The sequence below is a fragment of the Rattus norvegicus genome, chromosome 5, assembly GCF_021556685.1.
Source record: "Rattus norvegicus strain SHRSP/BbbUtx chromosome 5, alternate assembly SHRSP_T2T, whole genome shotgun sequence".
NCBI lineage: Eukaryota > Metazoa > Chordata > Mammalia > Rodentia > Muridae > Rattus > Rattus norvegicus.
In genome coordinates, this window is record NC_141538.1 from 108490848 (window position 1) to 108508079 (window position 17232).

General features: G+C 42.9%; 1 protein-coding gene across 7 annotated transcripts in view; it reads left to right on the forward strand.

The window, feature by feature from the left end:
- Nucleotides 1-17232, forward strand: part of Focad (focadhesin) — a 330597-nt gene that overhangs the window by 290021 nt on the left and 23344 nt on the right. For 4 of the 7 annotated variants that reach the window (XM_087549044.1, NM_001427695.1, XM_087549045.1 and 1 more), the window contains 7 exon segments: nt 1644-1791; nt 3726-3845; nt 5214-5336; nt 5794-5871; nt 6539-6610; nt 8883-8985; nt 10953-11033. In XM_087549044.1, coding sequence (XP_087405170.1) covers nt 1644-1791; nt 3726-3845; nt 5214-5336; nt 5794-5871; nt 6539-6610; nt 8883-8985; nt 10953-11033 — 725 coding nt within the window. 7 annotated transcript variants of the gene reach the window in all.

The window sequence follows — 17232 nt, forward strand, 5'->3', positions numbered from 1 at the left end:
AGAGCATGTAGCCCCAGAGCGTGCAGCCCTGGGCGCTGGTTTAGCTGGTGGGAAATGCATTAGCTGTTGAACTTGTTAGGCTGCTGGGAGCTGCAACAGCAGCCCTGCCTAACTGAGGGATGCTGGAGAGTTGGCAGCTCCACACAGGACTCCCTTGTGCTGTTTGTTATGCAACAGAACTAGAAAAACACTGAGTTGCCTCCTCATGGGTATCATCATGATACCATGCAGGGCATGACGGGGCCTTGGGCATGGCAGGTGGAGCCACAGACTAGGGACGGAAGTCCCTTTTTCTGATTGTGCTCTCTCGAAAGCTCTCTGTGTATTCTTAGCACATCCTGAATCCCATGTATCCTTCCTGGTCTCTACTGTCAGGGGTGGAAGCTGTGTTTACACAGGGCTGTTTAGGCACACGTAGTTCGAGTGTTCATAGGAAGGTAACTGACACCAGCCAAAGGCATGAATGCTATTTAAGAGAAAAATTACTTTCCATATGGATGTTGGAGAAAAGCCCTGGAATGCCTGCTTTAGCTGTGTATACCATGTTGGGGGTGGGGGGAAGGGGAGTGCCAAACCAGCACCAATAGCATGTTTTCTGAATGCTTGGCATTACCTCCAGTTAAAAAGCAACAGTAAGGAGAAAAACTTTAAAAGGGAAAGATGGCCATAGGTGCACTGTGTTAGAATACTAACCTGAATTTTCTTGAGAGCAATTCTTTTCTTTAAATGGTATGTGTCCTTTCAGGGGATTGGGACACAAAGCCCCAGATTCCAATTGAATTGTCACAAGGGGTAACTTTTGACAAGCCTGTCATTTGTCCATTTTCTCTTCTGACCTAGTGGTACTCGGAGAGAGCAGAGGGGAGAGAAGGATTAATGTCATTGTGCACAGATGAATGCACGGTTTCTTTAAGAAAGAGATTCCACTTGTTGGAGTTGACTGGGAAACACGGGCGCTCAGCACCACTGTGCTCTGCACTGATTCTGTCCGTAACCAGAGCGCCTTCGCTCCCACCCTGGAGTTTGACCCATTTCCCCTTAAGCATGGGCCAGAGGGGAGGATGTGGGAATTTCTGTGAGGGCAGAAATAGAGCCGTTTCTCACCAGAGTTTAAGTCAAACTTTGTGTGTTTGTTACTGTCTGGTGGGCCAGGGCTTTCTGATGCTTGGTAGTTGGTGGTGGTAGTGCTGGGTATGTCTACGGGGAGATACTCGTTCTCTTTCTCCCTCTATTCCTCTCTCTCTCCCTTTGCCTCTCTCTCTCCCTTTCCCTCTCTCCCTTTCCCTTTCCTTCTCTCGATAGATAGATAGATAGATAGATAGATAGATAGATAGATAGATAGATAGAGAGAGATATGTCTGTCTGTCTGTCTGTCTGTCTGTGTCTCTCAACCCTCTACTAAGGATTGAAACTAGAGCCTCGGTCAAGTATATTACTAATGACCTCCAGTCCCAACCCTGCATGTAGGTTTTGGTATAAACTTTTCCTTTTGAGAAAAGAAGTCAGCAGTCACAGAGCACCGTTAGCCAGGCAGAAGTGGAACCCTCTGTTACACTTCAGTTTCAGAGCCCCATGAGCTCCTGTGGGAGTGTGGAGCAGTCATGTTGTGTGTGACCCTGACACTGTCTCTTTTGGCATCCAAGCACCGGCTGTATACTGGGAGTTGGACTTGCCCTGTCCCTCATGAGCCACAGCAGCCACACAGAGTCACGCGTTCATGTGGCAGCATCCCTGCAGAAGCTGTCTGCCTACCTGGATGAGAGCGGGAGCCAGAGCAGGACATTTCAGGAGGTAGGCAGAGGGGGTCTGTCTCATCTTGCTCTGCTGGCTCTTGCTGCTATGTCATTGCCACTTTCTTTGTCTCATAATTCAGTAGCTCTCTGACTGAAACCCCCACTTAGAGCTGCAGTAAGCAGAAAAGCTGAGTGGCAAACCATCTATAAAATGCCGTGAGGCTTCCAAATCGTCCTTAGACTCACCTGGTGTCTGAGATGAGAACCATTAGAGAATGCATGCACCTTCTGGAGGGCAAATCAAGGCTTTCCAGAATTGTCCTCAAGTGAAATGCAACTTTAAAACCAACTCAGAAACAAGCTTAAGAAGCCACAATAAGTGCCCACTAGTATGAAAATGATGGAGGAAATTCCCTATACCACATTTCGTGAAAAGGTTTTTTTCTACAGTGTGGAGGAAAAATATACATCAATAGAGTTGGGGTGACACCACTGACATGTGACCCACGCTGAGCTGTGCTGCGTTAGCTCTGGGTCATGTCTTCTCTGTTGTGCCCAGGTAAAGCTGAGCTGCCCACGCCCCCCATTGGGAGGGGCAGGGATGACCTTGTGGCCGGGCCAGATTCTCCTTCTCATTAGAGCAGATTCTGTTTTCTCCCAGCCTGCCCACAAGCTATTGATGGGGACATAATGGCTGCTCTGTTTCCCGCCCAGCTCGTCTGTTTTCAGCAATGGGCCTTGTTGAATTGGGGAATTTCTTTGTGACACAGAGGGTTGAAGTTTTGTTCTAGGTATGCACTGCATTTCCATTTTTTAAGCAGTGTTGTGCACGATTTAAAAGCATGGATGCATATATAGTGTATCTATACATGTAGAATGTACTTTTATGTCAAAGAAAGAACTATTTGATCAACCAGCAAAAGCCAGGGTATTTTAACAGATGCTTTTGTCTGCTGTGGTCTTTTGATTAATAAGTCCACCAGGAAGTAGTCTTGGCCCTCCTCAGATGTTTTATATCTGGCTGCTTCCTTGTAAGTGGCTTACATTGTACACATCAGCCAGTGCTAGGAGTTGAACTTTCTCCTTAATCGAAGCAGCATCTTTATGAGGAAGGGCTTGTTGGTGAATACTGGACACTGCAGGAAAAAGCACATTCATGCTCTTAAACATAGACTCTGCTTTGCAGAAACTCACTTTCTCAAACTTACGGGCCCTCCAGATGTCAGCTTGGGCCACTCGGCTCCCATTATCAGTTCTTCTTTATTTGTTTGTTCATTCATTTACTTGCTAAGTTTGCACACCCATACAATGACATCTGCAAAACCCCTCTCAGCGTCACGCAGTTCCTGTTCATTCATGCTCTCAGGCCCGCCTAGGGATTGGAAACACAGCTGTTTCTCATCTTTACTGCCCTCTCCTGGGAGTGTGGGGTGGAGACCAAGGCACTTCATAGCTAGTAAGGACCTATTTTCCTGTGCTGTTTGAATGTGCTGTGCGGTGGCATGGCACTGTAAGCCAGATTTGGTTTAGAGCCGTCGTAGTCAACCTTCCCAGTGCTGTGACCCTTTAATATAGTTCCTCATGGTGACCCCCAACCATAAAATGATTTCTGTTGCTACCTCCTAAGTCTAATTTTGCTACTCTTATGAGTTGTAATATAAATATTTCCAGAGATAGTGGGTTGCCAAAGGGATCGAGACCTACAGGCTAGGAACCACTGGTCTAACAGCCGAAGTCCTTAATTTGAATTCTGGTTCTCCCTCATAGCTATGGGCATCTGAGCCTTCAAGTCCTATCTAAGATGAACCCCATCTTGAGCCTCTTGTGAAACACAGTATAAGTCAGACAGCAAACTGTACCCAGTCTGCAGTGTCTGTATCTAAATTCAGTCCTTCTGGGGAGAACTTTGACAGATGAACTGTAGCAACCAAGTCATGGTCTTTGGTTTCTGCCCGTAAGCAAACGTTCTTTTCTGCTCGGTTTTCTTCTCAGGTCCTTGCCTACACACTTAGCTGTGTGTGTACATCAGCGTTCAGTGCTGGCATTATTGAGGCTGTGGAGGCTGAAGAGACTATGACCAAGCTCCAGCTGTTGGTGGAGAACAACCAGCAGGTTGTTATGTGTCCCTCAGTGTTTCTCTCCTCGAGTTTCCTGTTGCTGTTGCATGGTGCTGACTGACTTACTGGGATGGACTCTGCTGTGTCTAGAACAGTGCCAGCAGCCCATGGCCACCAGATACCCTTCTCTTGTTTTACTTCTCAGCTTCTGTGGACATTTGGCTGAGAATATATTGACTGACTGTGGATATCAAGACAGTACATCTCTGGCTGAGCTAGCTCTCAGTATGTAGACCAGGCTGGCCTCAGTCGAGATCTGCTTGCCTCTACCTTCCCAGTGCTGGAATGGAAGGTGTTTTTTATTTTAATTTTTCAAACCATTACTCTATATTCATAAAATCCTAAAATATGTGGCTAGAATAAAATTCAGGTAAAGCAAGAAACTATGTTGAGGGGAAGAAATTTGAATTTGTAAGACTTACATAAGGGTAATGACAAAACTTTAAAAAGTTATACATGCTTATAGGGCTCTGATTAAGTCAAACTGGCAAACTCAAGACAGACGATTTCCATTCATAACTGAGGATGTAAAGGAAGGTTTAAATTCTTAAAAATTATGCTTAAAACGTTTGCTCTTAAATAACAATCACCCTTTAAAAAGGAACCTTTGACATTCGCTGTGATCTGTGCTAAGGGAGATGAGCGCTAATCACAAGAAAATGCTGCCCAGCTGTGCTTGTGTGAGATCCATAGAGTTCCTCCTTAGAGTCAGTTCACAGGGACAGGAAGTAGACTGGTGGTTGCCTCTAGGGTAGGGGGTAGGGAAGTTTAATAGCAGAGTTTTTATTTTTCAAGATAAAGATAGTTCTGAAGATAGTTCTGCACAACTGTGGGAGTTCTTGATGCCCATGAGCTGCTGTCTGTGCTGGAGACAATGAGAAAGAATTGTAATTACAACGTGCCATAGAATCCCCCTCATAGGACTCTTCAGAAAGGGTTCTCCGTGTCTTAGTGCTGGCCTTTGTGAATTACTTCAGGAGCCACTGGTCTTAGTGATGTCATTACTACTCTGTGAGCCTATCTGTGGTCACGTGTTCAGGATACACTTTGCAGTAACAAAGTCAGAAGTGTCCGTATGCTGCACATTTTCTTGCATAGGAGGTGACTTGACCTTGGTTGGTGAACCACTGGCTTCTCACTTGCCGCACCCTGTTCTGAGAATTTAGATTGATTGAGCTTTTGATTGACAGTAAGAATTCTCCTAAGGCAACAGCAGCAGAACTCCCTGCGTCAGACTCTGTTTCCAAAGTCCATGTAGGGATAGGAGCCCTAGAAATGCTCGGTTTGCTCTGTACAGTGTATGTTCTATATGAATCCTAATCTACGTCTTGTTTTCCCTCACCCCTATTTTTGTTTGTATCAGACTTCAGGCTTTGCACTGGCCTTAGGAAACTTGGTTTATGGGTTGTCTGTGTGTGGACATGGAAAAGCTGAAGACTTGGGCAACAGACTTCGCCCCAGCTGGATTAAAATTGTCCTGTCAGAGGTAAAAGTCACCTCCTGCATGCTAGTATAAATTTTTAAAAGGGGGGAAAAAAAAGAACTGATTTATTGGATCCTTTATAGAAACTGCTAAAGTTCTGTAGCATATGTGGGTAATTTCAAGTGAAAGAGACATCTACTTTTACAAGTCGATTAACATGTCAACCATTCAGATGGTTTTATTTTTAAAAGCTGGCTACTTGATTATGCCTTAGCTTTTAAAACAATGTTTGATTTTCTGAAAAAATGGGTGGCTTCTTATCATTTCTGTGACATAGCTGCCGTGACGTTTTACTTTGTTTTATTCTGTTGCTATTTGGGGGTCAGTTATCAGTTGTTGATTGTATCGATCCTATGTCTTTTTTCAGTCTTGGCCATTGACTTGCCTGTGTAGCAGTAACTCATGTAAATTTCAAACCTGAGGTGCTTCGCTTTTGACCATTTTGATTCTTGGTTTGCAGGGTGCCCCCACCATGCTCTGTCTGGCAGCCCTTCATGGCCTGGTGGCACTGGTAGGCTCCGATGTGGATGTCATGCAGGTAAAGCCAGGGACTCTGAAGGGAGGGAACTGAGATGACTGTGTAACCATAGCAGCCATAGAGTGGTGTTGGCGTACTATCTAGGGGCAGAGGAGTTTGTGCTCATGGTAAAACAGTTACTCGGGGGCCTTCAGTTCCTTGCTGTGTGAAAAAGTACTCTTAGCTGAGAATTCTGTCTGTAGAGAGTTGGTCCTTGTTCTTAGTTTATAGGAATTATACCTCCTAAGGCAAGGACTTTCCATAGACTCTCCTGCCCAAGAGAGTGACTAAAGCATAAGAAATTTCAAAATTCATGCCCAAGGAATTAACAGTTCATACCTGTAATGTTCTAGTTTAAATTTTTGCCAAAGTTCTATCCTGAAACATTATCACAGTGGACATAAGTGTGTGTGTGTGTGTGTGTGTGTGTGTGTGTGTGTGTGTGTGTGTGTGTGTGTATGAGAGTTCATCACAGTTCTGAATTGCAGGCCTTGGTTCATACGGTACAGCTTTGAGGGACTGTTACGTACCACTGTGAATTGGTGCTAAGAAACCAATGTAAATCAATCCTGGGCCCTGCCTTTGAGGAGCTCACCAGTTACAGGCTTGAAATATTCTCATAGCTGATAAATCATCTCACACCTAGATGGCTGCTCATGCCCTGGGCCATTTCTGCTTCTTCTTTCAGTTCCAGTCAGAAGCCATCCACAACTCCCAGTTTCAAGCAAGACTTAATGAAGTCATTCGAACCTTAACTGAGGTAAGAAGCGGAATTTGCAGTTCCTGGATGGGACACACATCTCCTTTGTTGTCTTTTTCTACTGTTTGCTATCATGTGTCTTTCCTGGCAGATATGAAAGTCTAACATTCCTGCCGAGTTCGTGGGGAATTTCAAAGTAGACAGTGGACCTGCACTCATTGACAAATGTGCTATGCTCCTGGAAAAAAGAAACCTGGCTTTTTAAAAAAGTTACATTTCTATTGATTTCACCTTAAAAAGTTAAACATGACCTTGCAAGGGTTATCCAGCTTTTGTGACAAGGACAAATGGAAGGTGGCCAAAGGGCAGGGCAGATACCAGGGGAGCAGTAGTCAGGTGGCCTTCGTTCAAATGAGTAAATAATTATCATTGTTATTCTTGTAAGTAGAATCATATTCATCTCCTTTAAATTTTTTTATCTGTTATTACTTTTACTTTTTTAAAATATCATAGTTCCTAAGTAAACTTTGAAAGAACAGGCTGAAGTGTTGACCAGTGTTGCAGCCGTCCTGAGTGTGGCGGTGCCTCTCCCCACACATCGGGCCTAGCTCGGTTTCTGTGATTGTTACTCTTATGATACCCAGTGCTTTCTACCTTACTTTTCCTCCCACACAGTAAACTTGTTTTCAGTCTAATAAAACATGGTTAATTATAATACCTAACACATAAAGAAGTTTTAGTAATTCATGTTATAAAAGCATGCATTTCTGGGCAGAGAAAAAATACTATATATATATATCATTAAGAATGTGCTCAGAAAATGGATGGAACTGGAAAATATCATCCTGAGTGAGGTAACCCAATCATAGACAAACACACATGGTATGTACTCATTGATAAGTGGCTATTAGCCCAAATGCTTGAATTACCCTAGATGCACAGAACACATGAAACTCAAGATGGATGATCAAAATGTGAATGCTTCACTCCTTCTTTAAAAGGGGAATAAGAATACCCTTGGGAGGGAAGAGAGAGGCAAAGTTTAGAACAGAGGCAGAAGAAACAACTATTCAGAGCCTGCCCACACGTGGCCCATACATATACAGCCACCCATTTAGACAAGATGGATGAAGCAAAGAAGTGCAGGCTGACAGGAACTGGATGTAGATCTCTCCTGAGAGACACAGCCAGAATATGGCAAATACATAGACGAATGCCAGCAGCCAACCACTGAACTGAGAACAGGATCCCGTTGAAGGAATCAGAGAAAGAACTGGAAAGCTTGAAGGGGCTTGAGACCCCATATGAACAACAATGCCAAGCAACCAGAGCTTCCAGGGACTAAGCCACTACCTAAAGACTATACATGGACTGACCCTGGACTCTGACCTCATAGGTAGCAATGAATATCCTAGTAAGAGCACCAGTGGAAGGGGAAGCCCTGGGTCCTGCTAAGACTGAACCCCCAGTGAACGTGATTGTTGGAGGGGAGGGCGGTAATGGGGGGAGGATGGGGAGGGGAACACCCATATAGAAGGGGAGGGGGAGGGGTTAGGGGGAATGTTGGCCTGGAAACCGGGAAAGGGAATAATATTTGAAATGTAAATAAGAAATACCCAATATAATAAAGATGGAGGGAAAAAAAAGAACGTCCTTAGAAAAAGAATTTTACTGAAATTTAAGTTGTAAAAAGTTGGAAGAATTAGAAAACTATTATTTTAAAATGCTCATGGATTATAGTAAGCAATGATAGAAATTAAAGAAGGGAAGATAAAGTTTCTATTTTAACTCTTCCTTCCTTTCTACTTCCTGGATTTCTTTCCTTTTGAGTCAGGATCCCATGTGTTTCAGACTAGCATCAAACTGTTGTTGAGGAGGACTCTTTCCTCTTGGTCCTCTTGCTCTTGCTCCCATGGGTTGGGATGACAGGCGTGAGCTGCCACACTTGGTCTGTGCAGTGCTAGAGCTGAACCAGCCTTGTAGACACCAGGCAAACATTCTACCAACCGAGCTGCATGCTCAGGCCCTTTGCAGCTTTCTTTTGACCAGTTCTTTTTATACCAGTCTTATTCAGTGAAACCCAAGAATGCTGCTAGTACTTTATACCATAATTGGTGGGTTGGTGGGTTGACTGATTGATTGATTCATTGATTAATCCTGCAAATACTCAGCAGTTAGTGCTAAGCTTCGGATCTAGTATAGGACCCACACATGAGCATCTTGTTACAGAGCTTCTCATTTTCACCCCAGCCTCTAACTCCTGCTCAGTCCATGAGACTTTGAGGTGGCTTGGCTCTTGCCCCATTATGATCCTGCTTTGTTTCAACAACAGGTCATCAGTGTCTCAGGGGTGATTGGTCTTCAATCAAATGCAATATGGCTGCTAGGACATCTTCATCTATCCACCTTGTCTTCAAATCAAAGCAGAACTTCCGGTAAGATGAAAGTCCTCATACACCAGAGCTGGAAGAAGGAATGGCTGGTTCCGTGTTCTGTACTTTGTTAAGGGGATTGTCCACATTGATGGGTGTTATGATCTTTATTTTGTTTCTGAACAAAATGAAGTAAAGAGCGGCTTCTAGGCTTACTGCAGTTCACTGGCAGGGAGTGGTGCTTTGCATGTAGATTGATTGACCTCCAAACCCCATGTTGTTCACACTTCCTCTCTGCTTTCCTTGAGGACAGTGTAGGAATCAGTCAAATTCCTGTACTTTACAAGTAAACAATATGCACCTCAGAAATATTGCATGAGTCATGTGCAGGGTTTTGTATACTGACAAGCCCATACACAAAGAATCGGGTCCTCAAAGCTTGGAATACTCATTTTATTTTTACTAAAAGTAATAGTGTTATGTTTCATTTAAAAAAAATCTCTCTGAAGAGCTATATAGTAAGACCCTGTTCTCATAAAAACCTGCTTTTTTAGTTATGCCTGGGATTTTTCTGCCCAGTGGCTTTATAAAGGTAAAGAGCTAAGCACATTCAAAGATGTGCACCTCCTTGGGGCTTGGAATCCTAGCTCTTCAAGTAACAAAGCCATTTCTATTTGTATCTTTTGATAAAAGCAATAAAAACATTACAATTCTCATGTGCTTGATATGCGTTTTTACGTGGAGATTTTCTGGAGGAAAGAACCACCATAATATATCTGTCCCTGGGTCTTTGTAAATGTCACTCTGACCCAGCGGCCATCTTGTACCTGGTTTAGAAAACAAAGATCCCTCACTACACTTAGCGTCACATACTCCTGGCAGCTCGTCTACTGGTAGTGTGACCATGAGTGTGGGCTGCTGTAATGTTGTCCTTACAGCAGTCCCTCTGCAGCTTTGGCCAGAGGATTCCGATCCATAGTCTTCCCAGCATAATGAACTTTATACAGCTGGAAGTTGTCATATTATCGTAGGAAAAGGAATTTAAAAGCTTAGTGACAGAAGAAACCCTTGCTAATGTTAGTTTTGAAGCTCAGGGCTTTTACAGTATCCTGGTAAAACAGCACATAGTACCAGAGTTTGGTAGGGTTTTTTTTTTTTTTTCTTTTTTTTTGGTTTGCGGGTGTGTGTGTGTGTGTGTGTGTGTGTGTGTGTGTGTGCGCGCATGCGCACGTGTGCATGTGTGCATGTGTGGACTTATAGTTGTATTACAGAGCACTTGGTCCATGTATTCAGATCACTTAGTGGTGAGTCATTTTACTCCCAGGTTCTTCCGAACAAAATAATTGTGTATCTGGAAAAGCACAACTACTTGTTCCTGGTGGAATTTTCCAGTTGAGCCATTCACTGCAGTGAAACTGCTTCATGAACCAGTTATGGGAGATTAGGAGGAAAGGGATGTAGGGGACTCTCGGAACTCAGCTAGCAGAAATGTCACTGACTCACTGGTTCAGGTCAGCAGACACATCTGGTTCTTTGTACATGTTGGTCACTTGAAGATCTCTACCGTAGGTAAGAGATCATGCTGTTAATCAACACTGGGTCTTGAATGTCTTGGGTTCATACAGTTTATGCAACATCCCGTGAGGAAGCCTCCGGGAAAACACCTAAGTTTTAGATGTCCAACAGGCTCCTTGCTTACCCTGTGGAGTTCACTGGATTGGTGCTCATTGGTGTGACAGTACACAAGGAATATTTTACCACTTCACTGGAATAACCATCCTTTGCAATTTTTTTTTCAGTCTCTCCTAGGTTTGTCACCATTTTAAATTTTCCTGAATAGCCTAGGTGATTACCGCAAAGCCAGTCACTTAATCTAATAGAATTCATTGCAGCCAGAGTATTGTGCTGAGATTAATGGCATAAACACCCCGCCCTGTCTCCAGGTTGATACAGCAGCATGAGATCATTACCTCTCCTTCATTAGCCTTACCAAGTTCACTAGTTAATTTGATCATTTTCTGCCTCCACAGTTCCTACCGACTACAGCTATTTGCCTGAAGGCAGTTTTATTAGAGCAGCCATTGGCTTCTTCATCACAGGAGGAAAAAAAGGCAAGTGGGCACATTTCTTGGATTCTATCATTCTTTCTTCATGTTCTGTAAGCTGTGTGACTTAAGCACACCCCTACAAAATCAGACAAATCGACTCCAAAGGGGGGAGTGTTGTCTTCTGCCAAACCTTCTTCCTAGATGGCTAGGAAGCTAGCTGAGGAATTGCTAGGTGAATGTGCAAACTATGTAGTCCATCATGGGTGGCTCTGTGAAAACTCCATCTTCCATTTTGTCACGTGTAGAGTGTATCAAGCACACACGGCTTTTTCTGTCAGTCTCCCTAACACTGTAAGTCATTGGTGTAAGTAGAGAAGGCACATCCAGGTGTCGTTCGTACCCCAGACCTGGCTGGGAAGCAGCCCTTGTCCCTGGCCTTGTCTGATCATTCTGTGTTGCTGGAGTCACGGGCTCTAACTCCTGTTTCTAGCTTGTGATTTTTCTTGGCACTCGTTTATCCTGCTGTGCTCCTGGGCTGTGGCCCTCCATGTTATAAGATAGAGAGGTTCAGTGCTTTTGTTATACAGGAAGCAAAGCAGTGCTGTGGGAGTTCCTAAAGAGGAGCTCTTTAATGACATACATGTTTCAGAGTTGTGAGGAAAACGTGTAGGCTGTTAGAACTGTGTGTGTCCTGACTCAAGTGCCAGCTTCATTAGTGTAACTGTCTTTCAGTGGTGTTCACTTCTGTTCTTCTTTCCTGTCTGGGCAAGCAAGTGACTATACGTCCAGTACTGTTTAAAAATTATTTTAAATGCTTTAAAGTAAGTTAAAATGAAAAACTGCAAGAAACCTGAAAGGGGCGGTTTGATGACTAAAGTTCATGGAAAAATAAAATTTTTCCATTAGAAGAGAAAGTATTATTGCTTGATGTCCCTCTGGAAGCAGCAGTCTCCCCAGGGCTCCAGATCAGAAGCTGGTTTTGTAGCTTGACTCCTTTAGTCTCTGGAGTTTACAATGCATACTCCTATTCTGGGGTTGCGAGTTAGCACTGTTGGCTTTTAATTTTTTCCATATAAAAGTTGACATATGATTATGTCATGTTACGGTTGTTCTCTATAAACACATATGATGTGTAAATTAGTTTAATGATTGTATGGCTATGGTTTATATGATCTTAAAATACATATAATAGAGATATCTTCATTGTGAAGAAGTTGAATTCTTACTAAATGCTCATCTAAACTTTGCACAGCCAGAATGTTAGCACCATATATTTTTGTTGTAGTGTTATTAAATCGTTCGTTGTTAGTTTTTAAAATTTAAAAATGATTGTAATGTGAGAGATTAACATGAGAAGCAAAGTAAAAACTGAGGTCAGATAAAAGCCTTCAAAAACGTTTTCTTTTTCCTTTTCTAGCAAGTAAAATATCATTTGTCCTCCCAGATCCAGAGCCTGGTTTCTTGGCAGGAATGAACCTTCTTTGAATCTCTGGGCGGGTCCTTGGTTCGCTGTGGCAGGCTTGCCTGTGATCTTTTGCAGTCCAGGCTCAGCAGGGAGGGCTCTGCCCCGCGTCTGGAAGCTCAGGTGGTGCTGATGCTGCAGTGCTCAGCCTTGCTGGGAACCCTTCTACAGTGTCCTGCTGGAGTGTTTCAAACTGCCATCTTGCCAGTCGGATTTTTGGCATTTTCAGGTTGTGGGAGAGGGCTGCCTTCCTGTCAGGTTTGCTGACTAGATTCAGAGGAAAATCTATTCAGCCCACACATTACTAATGATGACCCCAGAGGAGTGGGGGCCGTGGGAGGCTGACCTCAGCCTCCGAAGCCCATTTACAAAAACAAAACCAGCCCCTGCTCTGTAGGACTAAATGGGATGGCCAAGCGGAGCAGAGGTGTGCATGCAAACGAGTGAGCAAGCGAGTGCTTTCTTCAGAGTGCCCAACTCATTTGAATTTTAATAATGCCCTTCTGAAGGAGCTTTTGAGTTTAAATGTCTGGATGTCACTCACCAGAGCCCAGTGGGGCTGCTGATAGGAAGGATGACAACGTCCGTGAACTCTTTTGAGGAAGAGAAGGTTTGTGAGAATAAAAATCATGCTTGGTACAGGCAGAGGATAGACCAGTTCAGGACCAGCACAGCTTCCTCGCCTCCCTCTGTGGGCTATTTTTAAATCTAATAACTCACAAAAGAAGCGAAGGGTTATATTTTGATTCACACATACAACAGAATCAGGGTGACAGAGGTTTCCAGCACAGCCCATGATGTCTGAGAACGTGCCAGATTGCTTTCTGAGGCTTAAGACTTTACCATGCTGTGTATTCACACCGTAATAGACAGGTGATGTTAGAGGGTCCATTCCTTAAAGGAAGCCTGCACTCCACGGCTGTACCATGTCCACGGAACAACCCTAGTTTTTAAGGAATTCAGTTCTTGGTTTTGAAAGTAACTGCATCTTTGTCTACCAGGTGATACTGTCTGACTGCTCTGATATGGCCCTCCTATCCGCTGCGTGATTCCTTAGCTTTGGTAGGCATCATTCTCAATCACTGTGGAAATTTCTTGAGTGTGCCAGCCTTAAAGTCTTTGTTCAGAATTGAATTCCTCCCATCTGGCTTTTTGTTGTCATTGTTGTTTTTTGTTTTTTAAAACACAAGGGCACTATGTAGCAGAGGCTGGTTTTGGACTGACTTTACTGGTAATAAACTCAATATACATTAAAGCTAGCCTTAAACCTCTGACCCTTCTCTCACCATCTCCCAAGTGCTGAGATCACAGGTGTAGGCCAGCACACCCAGCTCTAATCTTGAGTCTTACAGTTTCCCTTTTCTACTCATCCTTAAGATTTTTGATCTTTTATCTTTTCTCAATCCTCCTCCATTTCAGACTTCACCAGTATTTTATGTACTTCTTTAAGAGAATATTTAAGACAGTTAATAAGAGTAGTGATTCTTTCTGATACGGGTATTTGTACATAACAGGGATGCTTCTGTTGTTACTGGGGAGTGTGACCAAAGCTTTCTAAGTTAGTGAGAGTTTTATATTAGGCTTTGAAGAAGTCGATAGCAGAAGTGTTACCGGAGCAAGGTATAGGAATCCCTGGAGGACAGTGGATGGCATTTGCTGTGATCTCACATTGGTCAGTGCTGTGAAGGGAAGCCTTCGGCTTATACACAAATGATCTGAGTTCATATTCGCAATCAGTTTTGGAATTTTAGTCATTTTTGGACTAGTGTGAGATTTACTTGTTTAGACAGTGCCTTGCAGAATCCCTCAATTCCTGAATATACTCTAAATGATATTAAAGGGTTGTTTGGTTTTATGAGATTATGGAATTGGTTTCCAAAACCGTGCGCCATTTTTAGTATTTTGAATTATTAAATATTTTACCTATACAACTCTGAAGCATTACTACAAATGTACGCTTGCGTAGAACACAGGGAAGAAACAAGATAGCAGCCGAGCAGAATGTCTCCCACCTGTAATCCCAGTGCTTGAGAAGCTGAGGCAGGTGGGGTTTGGAGGCCATCTTGGGATGTATGGTGACTTCTAGGCCAGCCAAGGCTATGAAGCAAGAATAGGCTAACCCCTGTTCCTGCAAATGAGCACAGCTGTCATTTGTCTTCTGTGACAGGAGGCGTGGAGGACACAGGAAAAGCACAGCAGTGCAGCACTTTTCTTGACATTTGTCAAGATCTCAAAACTTTCCTGTAGGTTTGTTATTTATGTATCAATCAATTAATTTAGACAACATCATACGTACCTAAGGATGAGCCTTGAACCAACTATGAGGCCAAGGATGGACTTGAACTTCTGACCTCAAGTCCTGGGATATTAGGCTTGTGTCCCCATGCCTGATTTATGGGATGATGGAAGTCCAGCCCAGGGCACCTGATCATGGTATGCAAGGAGTCTCCCAACTGAGCTACATCCTCAACTTTTTATTTCTTCCTTTAATCATCATTATGCTATTCATAAAGGAAAACCCACCCATTAATCTTTAATTCTCTTTAGATAGTATCATTTAAGAAATGATACTATTAACAAATAGTACTATCTAACAAATACTTATTTGTCAATTTATTGCTTTTATTAATATACAAATTTGATTTTATAATATTTATGTGTGTGTGATGGCTAAACTTGCCTACCAGCTTGACACACCAGGGGAAAGGGACCCTAAATTGAAGAATCACCTCTATCAGATGTGGCTGTGTGCATATCTTTGGGACATTTTCTTGACTATAATTGATGTACAAAGTCCCAGCCCACCGTGGGCAGTACCATCCCTAGGTAGGTAGGCCTGGGCTGTATAAGATAGCTCAATGAATATGAGTCAGTAACAAAGAAGCCAGTAGGAAGCATTCCTCTGTGGTCTCTGCTTCAAGCTCCTGCCTTAAGTTCCTACGTTGGATTTCACGGCGGATAGACTAGGACCTAAAAACTCGTGAACCGTTTCTTCCCCACATTGGTTTTGATGATGCTGTGGTGTTTCACAGCAACAGAAAGCAGCTGGAATCATGCTTTGTATTTTTAAGTAATGTTTCTCAATTTCACATTTGTCGCCATAATTATCACTTATACACAGTTGTAGAGGGTCTCATCAAGGGGCAGGCAAAATGGCTTAGTGTACAGCACAGGCATAAGGAAGAAGATAGCGGCTGAGCAGAACAGCTCCCACCTATAATCCCAGTGCTTGGCACAAAGGATGACAACCTAAGCTTTGATGTCCAGACCCCACATGTGGACATCAGAAGAACTGACTCTTGAAATTTGTTCCTTGACTTTTGCATGCCTCTGCTCTTTTGAATATACACAATAAATAAGTGTAATTAATACTTCATTAAGTTGATATATCAAAATTAGTCATTCTACTGTGGATCACTTTTAAAGTATCTGTTTAGTGAATATCTCTATCCAGGTAGAGTTCTCTCTTTTACTCTAAGTTTTCTTCTGGTAAATTTGCAGCAGTTTATTAGTGGGCAAAAGTGTGAAGATTTGGTAACTAGAAGGGTGGTGTGGTCTCTTTAAAGATTTATTTCTGTTTTTGTGTGTTTGTCTGTCTCTCTTTCTCTGTCTGTCTGTCTGTATGTATGTATGTATGTATGTATGTCCATGTCAGTGTCTACTATGTGTGTAGCATTGCCATGAAGCTGAAGTTACTGGCAGCTCTGGATGCTCGCTCTCTCTCTCTCTCTCTCTCTCTCTCTCTCTCTCTCTCTCTCTCTCTCTGTGTGTGTGTGTGTGTGTGTGTGTGTGTGTGTGTGTGTGTGTGTGTGTGTTAGGAATGGAACTCAGGTCCTCTGGAAGAACAAGCTCTCTTACTAAGCCATCTCTCCAGACCTTGGCATGGCCATTCAATGCTGCAAAAGGATTATGAACCCTGAAAGAAATCAGTATATCATGAAGGTTAAAATACAGGAGTCTGGCTCGATATCCTTTTATAAAGAAGAACCAGTGGTAACAATAAAAAATAAACATTCAGGTATACTATGATGCATTGAATGTGATTTGTTTCAATTTTATTTCGATGTCAGGAAGAGTGAACATTTTGCATGCATTCACTATATTTTAAAATTAAAATTTAGAGTTTTTAAAGTAACTTTATTGTTGTACGTGTATGTGTATGAGTGCAGGCACATGTGATCAAATACGTGGGATCAAAGAAAGGTTGTCAGGTTAGTGTGGTAAGTGTTTTTACCCACAGAACTTTGGTCCAAAATTTTTTATTTGTGTTTGTACTTATTTACATTTATTCTACAAAAAAAATACAGGAAAGTTCTTTAACTATAAGAAAAACATCAGTTTTCCTTTCACTCAGAAACAACAATTCATGCTTCACTAAAATCCAGCAAGGACTCTTGGAGGAAAGGGGAAATGTGCAGTGTGTGCTGGCTGTTGTTTCCCTCTGCCTTCTCTAATCCCAAGGAGTCCTCAGCCCGTCTTTCTTTACCTGGTCATGTTTTATGACTAGAGATGTTATTTCATAGAGCATTCCTCAGTTTGGGCTTGTCTGGTGTTCCCATGTTAGAGTCAGGTCAGCCACCTTTGGAAGGAGAATCACAGAAAGGATTTCTAATCTCACTGCACCCATGGGGTGGCATGCAGTGCTCTCCTTCGTTCTCTGTGCGGTTAAACATTCAGCTTAAGTAAGATGATAGCATCTAGGTCTCTCCTAAACATATATCCTAATGTTCCTCCTGTTTTCAATCATTGATTTTGGTGTTTATTAATGTACCTTGTCTAAGTTATTGCAGTAAGACTGGG